The 10,351-nt window shown below is 32.1% G+C and overlaps 2 protein-coding genes across 2 annotated transcripts; one reads left to right on the forward strand and one right to left on the reverse strand.

The window, feature by feature from the left end:
- Window positions 1-1,174: 1,174 nt before the first annotated feature.
- Window positions 1,175-3,786, forward strand: LOC108460594 (mannose-1-phosphate guanylyltransferase 1-like). The gene is made up of 5 exons (XM_017760143.2): window positions 1,175-1,440; window positions 1,610-1,749; window positions 2,032-2,094; window positions 2,207-2,446; window positions 2,534-3,786. Exons 2-5 carry the CDS (start codon window positions 1,639-1,641, stop codon window positions 3,203-3,205), a joined length of 1,086 nt encoding a protein of 361 aa, XP_017615632.1. The 5' UTR covers window positions 1,175-1,440; window positions 1,610-1,638; the 3' UTR covers window positions 3,206-3,786.
- A 187-nt stretch (window positions 3,787-3,973) lies between these two features.
- On the reverse strand, window positions 3,974-6,713 carry LOC108460595 (CASP-like protein 5B2). The gene is made up of 3 exons (XM_017760144.2): window positions 6,260-6,713; window positions 4,793-4,925; window positions 3,974-4,341 (listed from the first exon to the last, which is right to left on the reverse strand). The coding sequence occupies exons 1-3, from the start codon at window positions 6,388-6,390 to the stop codon at window positions 4,141-4,143; spliced, it is 465 nt and encodes a 154-aa protein (XP_017615633.1). The 5' UTR covers window positions 6,391-6,713; the 3' UTR covers window positions 3,974-4,140.
- Between the last annotated feature and the right edge of the window lie 3,638 nt (window positions 6,714-10,351).

The raw sequence follows: 10,351 nt of genomic DNA on the forward strand, positions 1-10,351 counted from the left end.
CTGAGAGGAGACTTTATCGTGTAAGACTTTGATACACTTGTGCCGAATAGTGAGACCAAGACGAAATCTATATGCCTAGGTAAGATCGAGAGGAGAACTTAGGTGGTATCTTTTAGTCTAGGATGAGACTGAGAAGAGATTCTTAGTTAAAAGTGACAAACAATATAATCATCAAAGGTTTATTAGCTTAGTTAGTAATCCATGACTCATTCAACCATCATTTCAATCCATTTGTATAGTTTCTAGTGAAAAGGAAGAAAGTTAGTTTGATATTTTTATTTGTTAATTTAAATTTAGTTTACAAATAACTTGCATTTGAATTTGCACTAATAATTTATGACGTGATTAGATTAACAATTGTTTAACTTGTAAAACTTTATAAGACATTTACCAATTTGATAATCTTTTGAGTTCTATCCTAGGAATGCTCTAGTGTTCCATTGACATTACAAATATTACAAATAACCTTTTACACTTTGCAATTAAAACTACACTTTTAAATCGTTTTATAAAATTATTTATTTTCTGTGCACACGCGCATGTGATCAATGAGCTACAATATACAAGCTTTGTTCCATTCCTCAATGCTACTTAATCCTAAACCACCCTCAGACATTGGTAGACAAATTAATTGCCAATAGACACTAATACCAGTAACACTACAATCCTTGCCTTTCCAAAAAAACTTTGAACATAGATGGGATACTTTTGAGAATAGTTTTTGGGCAACAAAAACTACCTACACCAAAAACCCTGCATGTTGTAGAGCATGACTTTGAGTAGTTGCAACCTGCCAGCAAAGCTTAGGTGGCGAGCAGACCAATGCTTGATTTTGATAGCATCTTCTCAATCAAGGGCTTGTAATTAAAGATAATAAATTTTCGTAGTTATAAGTTTTTTATACAAAATATTAACAAGTTAAATATTAAAGAAAATCATTTATATTGTGAGGATTGATACTAATAAATAGCCATACATTTTGCCTCAAAAATCTATTCAACTAGGAGCAAAATTGAATTCCAACTTAATAGTGTGAAAAGTTATTTTAATGGTGTCCATAGAAATTAATTAAAATGTATTTTAATGCATTTATTTAATATTTATTTTTTTAAATAATACTTTAATTTTTAATAAATATCATCCTAATCAACTGATACCATTTAATATTTCCTAATTTAGGAAGAAAAAAAAACACACACACACAAGAGAAAAATTGGAAGGCCACTTTATTAGACTAGCCCACATGGCCTCAGGTGGCAATGGCCTTGTAAATTCATGAAGGAATCAAAAGCTTGGCTTTAACTTGGACGAGGTGTCCCCATAAGAGGATTAATTTCATCCAATTTATTTCCAGATTTGTTCCGAGAAAAGACCGCCAAGATCTCTGTCACAGTCACAGGCTGACAGTTCTTACAAATAAACTCCGATCAAGCCACTTCTGTAAGTCTAGTTCAAGTTCCTTACATGTTCCAATGTCTCCGCCACCTTAGATCCATCTATGATCAAACGTCCCCTATTTTTGCTATTTATGATTTATGGGATTTGTTATTAGATACACTAACGACTCACTGCTTGAGATAATCCATGGTATGGGTCATATAATTTACAGGAAATTCAGATATTTTGTGAGGTATCAGGATGAAAGCACTCATTCTTGTTGGTGGATTTGGAACACGATTGAGACCGTTGACTCTTAGCGTCCCAAAGCCTTTGGTGGATTTTGCTAACAAACCCATGATACTGCATCAGGTTTTATTATATTTTATTTTAGATTTTTCCTCATCGTCTTTGGTTTACTTCTTGTTTGTTGTTGGTGATTTTATATTCCTGGAAATATTTGTAGATTTTCAAAAAAAGGTAATCCTGTTTAAAATGGGTTTAAGATTTATTTAGACCTGGCTTTTGTTACAAAGATAAATTTGGTGATTCTATGATTAAAAAAAAAAAAAAAAGTGTGAAGCTTTACGTGGTGTTGTTAAACGAATGATTGTACATAGTTCGTTTGTTTCTTTTTTTTTTTAATACTACCAGATTGAAGCTCTCAAAGCTATTGGAGTTACTGAAGTTGTTCTGGCCATCAATTACCAACCAGAGGTAACATAGAAAAGTGCCCATTTATGGCTGCAAATTTTCATATTGATGACTGTTTGTTATGGATTTTTTGTCCTTGAAGTTAGTTTTTTATATTGCTCCATTGATTTTGCAGGTTATGTTAAATTTCCTAAAAGAATTTGAGAAAAAGCTTGGCATTAAAATCACCTGCTCACAGGAGACTGAACCACTTGGCACAGCTGGTCCTATTGCTCTGGCTAGAGACAAGTTGATCGATGGCTCTGGTGAGCCATTTTTTGTCCTCAATAGTGATGTTATAAGTGAATATCCACTAAAAGAAATGGTAAATTTTCACAAGGGTCATGGAGGAGAAGCTTCCATTATGGTGACAAAGGTAATGTAGTAAACTGGGTTTAGCATTCTTGAGAAAAAGATTGCCATTAAAATCACCTCCTCACAAGGATCTTTCTTTTGTTTCAAGGTGGATGAGCCATCGAAATATGGTGTTGTAGTCATGGAAGAAACTACAGGCAAAGTTGAAAAGTTTGTCGAGAAACCACAAATATTTGTTGGTAACAAAATCAATGCTGGGATTTACTTGTTGAACCCATCTGTTCTTAACCGAATAGAACTGAGACCCACCTCAATTGAGAAAGAAGTGTTCCCAAAGATTGCAGCAGAGAATAAGCTTTATGCGATGGTGCTGCCTGGGTTCTGGATGGACATTGGACAACCAAAGGATTACATTACTGGCCTGAGAATGTACTTAGAGTCGTTGCTTAAAAAATCGTCTACCAAGTTGTCAACTGGATCTCATTTTGTTGGGAATGTTTTGGTAGATGAGAGTGCTGTAATTGGCGATGGCTGCCTCATTGGACCTGATGTAGCCATTGGTCCAGGATGTATAATTGAGTCCGGGGTAAGGTTGTCACGCTGTACTATAATGCGCGGAGTTCGTATCAAGAAGCATACTTGCGTCTCCAATAGCATTATTGGCTGGCATTCCACTGTTGGAAAGTGGGCACGGTTGGAAAACATGACAATCTTAGGAGAAGATGTTCATCTTGGAGATGAAGTTTATAGCAATGGAGGTGTTGTCCTGCCTCACAAGGAGATAAAGTCTAGTATTTTGAAGCCAGAAATTGTCATGTGATCACAAGGTTGAGCTTGGAATCAACATTTTGAGAGTTCGAAATTGCAATTTGGTTGTCTGCATTACCCTTTTTGTTTCCCTTCTTTTCTTGTTATTCTTAGGCAAATTCCAGTTGGAATAAGTTCGAGGGCCGAGTGTCAGTAGGCTTGTAGTTGAAGGATAGCTGCTGGCCTTTGGTTACCGGTGAACATCATGTTTGGTGGATGACCGGATGCAGAGACAACCTTATACACTTGTGAGGGAGCAATCTCATTTCTCATTTTGGAATGTCATTAACCAAAAGCAAAGAGAAAAAATAGAGGAAGAAATACAGACAACAAATTTATGACGTTGTGTACACTTAGTTTAAATGTTATTCAAGTATCGAGTTAATTGTATTTAGAATCTTTTCCATTGTTGTATAGCAGCCTCTCTTATCCTGTCAGAATGATGCTGTTGGGATAGTTTTTGTTCAGACTGAATCTTGTGGTGTTAACATAACTTTAGGTATATCTTAATCAATGTTATCTTCAGGATAATCAAAGGCCCTGGAAATTTGTAAGATTTATTATATGAAATATAGCGGGGATAGGCTTGATGAATGTTGTTTACACATGGTAGAATTCAACATTAGACAAAAATGTTATCTGTTGGAAGATGTAAGAAAAGGAAGTTCGCATTTCTTTCAAATCAAGACTTTCGTTAAGATCACAAAAAGCAACAAAAGATCCACAAGTATTTGACAGTATTGTTAGTTAATTGTTGAAAATTAGGGTCAGAACAAGTAACTTTTGAATGAAATTGAGTACTAAAACAAAAAATGCTTAAATGTGCACAGGCAAACGGCAGAACTACTCGAATTCTCCAAAATTGTCAAAATCAAAGTAAAAAACCAAAGGATTTACATGTCAAATAGGAGATGCTGTCATGTGCTTGTATGGGAATCCCTTAGACCTCTAGAAAGAGGCTAAGATCCAGAACATGACATGAGATGACATTGCGATTAGAAGCCACGTGATAAATGCCAAAATTATCGATATTTCAAACTGCCGGCATGGGATATGACTTTGAGCCTTGCAGAAGTCCAAGTCTCTTGCATATAGGACTATAATACCAGCTGATGAACATGCAGCTGCCAGTGATAACATAGCTGTCACCTGTACATTCAACAAGGATTAGCCAAGTGATATACAATTCCAGCTGAAGAGCTATTTGCAGAGTTGTCAATACTGAAAATAACAATTGCTTGCGGCCCTTAAAAAAAATCAAGCAAAATGCATAGGAGTTCATATACAGATCAGACAGTGACCCCTGCATCAGTGTAAGATTGTATTCTATGGCCATTACAAAATATGAAAAGGTGGTCACAGAAACTAGCAATGTAATATATAGAAAGGTTGTTTTTTGATAGAATAAGAACAGCCATTAATCACTTGTGGGATCACAGACAGCATTAACATGAACAAATAAGAATAGCTGGCGAGGACTATGACAAATACAGCAACTAGCAGGAAATATATGGTCGAAAACCCGATTTACATCATTGTTGATGCATCCATTTAGTGGCTAAAGGAGATAAGAGAGGATTATTAGAGAACAGTTTCATACCCAATCACCTACAACAAAGAGGCTCACTAAAACTGGATTCTGAAGATCTCTTTTTCTCCTTAAAGCATAAACATCAAGACATGCAAGTCCAAAGCTCCATAGTAGTTGAAGCCCCATAGATGCAATCAAATAGCTGAAACAGAGAGCATTATAAACACCAAATGTGCAGAAAATACAATTGAAGTGCATTTCTATTCGATCAAAGTTGCATCTTGGCTTTGATGGATGCTTTTGCTTTTTCTTTTCTCAATTAGAAGTAAAAAGAAAATAAAAATATGAACTGAAAGCAAGGGACAAATAGCTAAAAGTAAAACTACCAACTAAATGGAACCTTAGAAGATCAAACATGCATAAAGATGCTTAACAGAGAGTTACACAGCTTCAGTCAACTTCGAACTTAAGTTTATTCAGACATATATTATACCAGAGTCTCTTGAACGTAATTCAGACAAATGAATGGCTCTGTTAGACTGTCACTATTAGTAGGCACACAAATCTTGAAACAAAGACTCGGGGAACCACCATTACTGCACTATGCATAGTAGCAGAAAAGCTTCATAGAGTTCCGTTCATTTTCCTGCCCTTATGCCTAATAGAAGCACTCAGTTCCGCCATTATAAGAGCAATAATACACTTTAAACAACCAAGCTCCAAATATAGCAAATCAGACATGTTTATGATTTCTTTAGCTCCACTGTTGCAATAACATTGGATGATAGATGATTGCTTCTGCTTAACAAAGTAAATTACCAGATGCTAAATTTACACAACTTCATATTCAGCTTAAAACCCAATTCTGGAAGAATCGGTACACTAGAAGTTTATGCACGCATCCTATACATTTCTCTGAATAGTAAAAAACCATACCTTTGACATTACTAACTGAAGGTAGAAAATTCCCATACTTTTAACATTAAACCCTCTTAGCTTCTCAACCAACATATGGAAAATCATTAAAAAAAACTAGGAAAAAATTAAGCTAAACTTAAAATTGAAACCCACTTCTCATGCAAAATACCAAAGTAGAAATCTAGAACTTAAATTTCATCCAATAAATTCAAACTAGAAGAACTAGAACATCAAAATCAGCTACTAAATAGTAGACTAAAAACAAATTTTGAAGTAAAACACACATCACTTTATAAGATGCAAAGAGGTAGAAGTCCACACGTCTAAAAGTCAGGTCAATTTCACCTTCTATTTTTCCTATTCTTTCTACCCATTTAGGAAATAACCTTTCATGAACAGTTTTGCCTACCTAATCTTGCTGCCCAGCAATCAATGTTTGCTTTAAGATGATTCCGATTCAAACAAACCATTTTAACTAAAATTTTGTCAACGATTAAACCCAAGAATACTGGAACAATGGCACCCCCAAACACACACACAAAAAAAAAAACCCATTAATTCTAACAAGGTAAAATTTGAGAGCAAAGCCGAATGAAGAAAAATGAAAAAACGAAGTACCAGAATGCAGTGTAGGTAGAGAAACCAGAGGCAGAGACCATGAGTGCAATGGAAGCAGCAGCAAAAGCACATTGGGTTACCCTTAGTGTTAATCCACTCACCGTTCCTGGACTCCCAATCAACTCCTTCATCCTCTTACTTCAATCTAAAAGGTCCCCAACCCTATCGCCTAAACTCTAAGGGTCCTACTTGCAGAAAAGGGAAAGAAACCCAAGAATCTTAGAGTCCTTCCATTAATGGAACTCAAATCCAGAGTCCAAAACAATTTCTTTTTTGGTTGAACATTTTAAAAAGGTAATATGGAAAAGGGGATTTTGGAGTTTGGACCAAACTGATAAAATTTAAAAAAAAAAACGTATGATTTAAGAAATACCCTGAAATTATGATTTAGCAGATCATAATTTATAAAATTGGTGACATTGATGGTCTTGATTCGGTGAATAGAAAGAGAAGGAGAATGTTTTTTGGTTTGGAATAATGTCTCTTTTATCCTTAAATTTTATAAAAAAATTATTTATTTTCGTCTTTATTAATTTTTAAATTTATAATTTTTTGTTTAATCAGCTTAAAATGATTGAAGGTTATAATTTTTGTTTAATCACTTCAAAATGAAGGTAGGTTAATTTTATTGATATGGCATAAATGTGAATCATCATGAAAATGATACATCACTATTAAATTAAGTAAACTATTTTTAAAAATTAAAAAATTAAAATTAACAAAAAAAGTAAAATTATAAAAATAATTTTTAAAATTTTTAGACTTATGTCATTCACGTAACAATCTATATTCAATAAAATTTTTAAAATATTAAAAATTTTATTATTTTAAGTTGATTTAATGAAAATTTAAATTTAAAAATTTTAAAAAAACTAAAATGAATTTTTAAAAATTATACTGCAAAATAAGTAATTATTATGAGTATCGGTTTAGTGGGTTCAAGTTTAGGGCAAGTGAGTGACAGACTACTAACTAAATGAACTTTTCTTTCCTTTTTGTCCTTCTTTTTAGACAAAAAGGAGGGACTAGTAAAGAAAGAAATGTTGAACAAGTTGTTATGAATTAATGAGGATGGGTCGGTCTGGGCCATGGGTCTTGGACTTTTGGAGACGAAAAAAGAATCACGGATAATGTTCAATTATAGGCGTAATGACTAGGCCTTGGACCTTAGCAGCCTATCGGTGCCAAGCATACCAGCTTTGGCTTTCCAATGAAAGCATCTTTAGTTCGAATTTTAAAACCCATTCTCTTTCTTGATTTCAATAATTTGATATTCGTTTCATTTTAAAAAAACCAAAAGCAGTCAATTTATAATGCATACTTAACTAACTTCAACTGCCATTATAACACCATAACAAATTTACTTCCCTCCTAATAGCAACCTATCTGCGTCAAGTTAAATCAGCAACGTCAAATTTTGCTACTACACCTTGTATTTTCTAAATTTTAAAATTTTAGTTTTAATTTAATGGGTTTTTTACCTCAATATTATAAAAAAAAAATTTATACACTAAAATAAGTTGTCAGCCAGATTAATTACGAAAATGGTATGTTTTTTTAGGTCGTGCCTATCTGACAGGCACAACCGATTTTTTTAATATTAATTTTTTTTTCGTTTAAAAAATTATTATTATATTATTTTTTTAATATTTATATTAATATATATATGTAAAAATACGGGTTTTATACGGGTAAAAATACTCAAACGGTCGAGCATCGCTGCAGAAAAGACGACTAGTCGTGCTCGACAGTAGGCACAACACCCTTCACATCGTGCTTTCCCCTGCATGCTGCCCATTTTTCTCATGAGTCTTATTTGGGAAAAAAATTTATGGGACCTTAAAAGCATGGTCCCCCATTATATTGAAGCACCTACGGGTGAGAAAGAAAGGAGAGAAAGGAGAAGGAGAAGAAGAAGGAAGGTGAAGGAGAAGAAGAAGAAAGAAGAAGAAGGAAGAAGAAAAAAAAAGGTAATGTATTATTTTAGTAATTTATTATAAAATTATGGTGTTTTGTGAGTTTTAGTATGTAAATTTTTAAAAAAATTGTATAATTATTTTGTTAGTAGTTTATGATTAGGTTATAAATTATTAGTTTTTTTGTATTTTGTTATAGTTATTTGTTTTGTTAATAATTTATAGGATTAGGTTACAAATTGTTAGTGTTTAGTGTATTAGTGTATTGTGATTTTTTAGTAATAATATATTTTTAAAAAAAGTTATAGTTGATTTGGTTATATAAATTGTTAGTGTTTAGTAGTTTAGTGTATTAGTGTATTGTGATTTTTTAGTAATATATTTTAAAAAATAATTTTATAGCTATTTTATTAGTAATTTAAGATTAGGTTATATAAATTGTTAGTGTTTAGCGGTTTAGTATTAGCGTATTGTAATTTTTTAGTAATATATTTTAAAAATAATTTTATAGCTATTTTATTAGTAATTTAAGATTAGGTTATATAAATTGTTAGTGTTTAGTGGTTTAGTATTAGCGTATTGTAATTTTTTAGTAATATATTTTTAAAAATAATTTTATAGCTATTTTATTAGTAATTTAAGATTAGGTTATATAAATTGTTAGTGTTTAGTGGTTTAGTATTAGCGTATTGTAATTTTTTAGTAATATATTTTAAAAAATATTTTTATAGCTATTTTATTAGTAATTTAAGATTAGGTTATATAAATTGTTAGTGTTTAGTGGTTTAGTATTAGCGTATTGTAATTTTTTAGTAATATATTTTAAAAAATATTTTTATAGCTATTTTATTAGTAATTTAAGATTAGGTTATGTAAATTATTAGTGTTTAGTGGTTTAGTGTATTAGTGTATTGTGAATTTTTTAGTAATATATTTAAAAAAATATTTTTATAGCTATTTTATTAGTAATTTAAGATTAGGTTATATATTGTTAGTGTTTAGTGGTTTAGTGTGTATTAATGTATTGTGATTTTTATTTAGTAATGTATTTAAAAAATAATTTTATAGTTATTTTGTGTTAGTATATGATTATAAATTGTTAGTGTTTATAGTTTAGTGTTTTGTAATTTTTAATGTAATTTTTATATAATGTAATTTTATATTATTATATATTTATTTGATAATTTTATTGATTTATTAAAATGTTGATTAAATTTGTTGTTACATAATTTTATAGGTTATTTGGAAGTTCTTCTAATTAGGTATGTTTCTAGTTTTTTTTAATTAGTATATTTTTATATTTAGACAGTTTATTTGTTTTAATTATATTATTATTGTTATCTAACATAAAAAATTGTAGGTAAAAATGAGAAATTATGAGATATTTACTGTGTTTATTTCTAAAATTTGAAAAAATTATTGTATCTTTTGAAATAAGAAAAACTGAATTTATTTTTTTTAATTGCAGATTTGTAACAAATGGGTTCTTTGATTGATAATACAAATCACATATCAAGTACCATTAAGGAGATGGTAATAAAATTTTTATTTCATAGTCATGTTATTTGTTGAATTAAATTATATTGTATTAATTATTTCGCTAATATAATAATGTCAGGAGTCGTACCGCGTATTGAGAGGCCGTGTTAATAGTATAGGGTTTCAGCCAGATGAACGCCTAATACCATTCTTGGAGTTAGCCGGGTTTGGATCAGCAGCATTGATTCGGCCTTTTGATCTGCGATATGACCTGATTTCCGCTTTAGTCGAGCGATGGCGTCCAGAGACCCACACATTTCATTTGCCATGCGGGGAGTGCACCATCACTCTAGAAGATGTTGCAGTACAGCTCGGGCTCCCCATTGACGGGAATGCGGTCACGGGCGTAAGTTCGATTTCCAGGCCGGCAACCCTTTGCTATGAATTACTTGGACGCTCGCCAAGTGAGGGAAAATTTGCCAGTTTGAGGTTGTCATGGCTAAAGGCCAATTTTGAGTATTTGCCGAGTACTGCCAATGAACTGGAGGTGATGCAGGCCGTTCGAGCTTACATTATGCACCTTATAGGGGGTGTACTTATGACGGAATCAAACGAAAGTACTGTTCACTTGATGTACTTACCCCTATTATCTAATTTGCATAACACCCGTTCATACAGTTGGGGGTCCGCAGTGTTA

This window comes from Gossypium arboreum, chromosome 4 (assembly GCF_025698485.1).
Source record: "Gossypium arboreum isolate Shixiya-1 chromosome 4, ASM2569848v2, whole genome shotgun sequence".
Lineage (NCBI taxonomy): Eukaryota > Viridiplantae > Streptophyta > Magnoliopsida > Malvales > Malvaceae > Gossypium > Gossypium arboreum.

What these genes read in the sequence shown, in the direction of transcription:
- LOC108460595 (XM_017760144.2), bottom strand. Translation starts at nt 6,390, where the DNA reads ATGAAGGAGTTGATTGGGAGTCCAGGAACGGTGAGTGGATTAACACTA. An exon ending in TCTACCTACACTGCATTCTG is followed by an intron (nt 4,926 to 6,259) that starts GTACTTCGTTTT and finishes TCTCTGTTTCAG; the next exon opens with CTATTTGATTGCATCTATGG. An exon ending in TCTTTGTTGTAGGTGATTGG is followed by an intron (nt 4,342 to 4,792) that starts GTATGAAACTGT and finishes TTGAATGTACAG; the next exon opens with GTGACAGCTATGTTATCACT.
- LOC108460594 (XM_017760143.2), top strand. Translation starts at nt 1,639, where the DNA reads ATGAAAGCACTCATTCTTGTTGGTGGATTTGGAACACGATTGAGACCG. An exon ending in AACCCATGATACTGCATCAG is followed by an intron (nt 1,750 to 2,031) that starts GTTTTATTATAT and finishes TAATACTACCAG; the next exon opens with ATTGAAGCTCTCAAAGCTAT. An exon ending in CCATCAATTACCAACCAGAG is followed by an intron (nt 2,095 to 2,206) that starts GTAACATAGAAA and finishes TTGATTTTGCAG; the next exon opens with GTTATGTTAAATTTCCTAAA.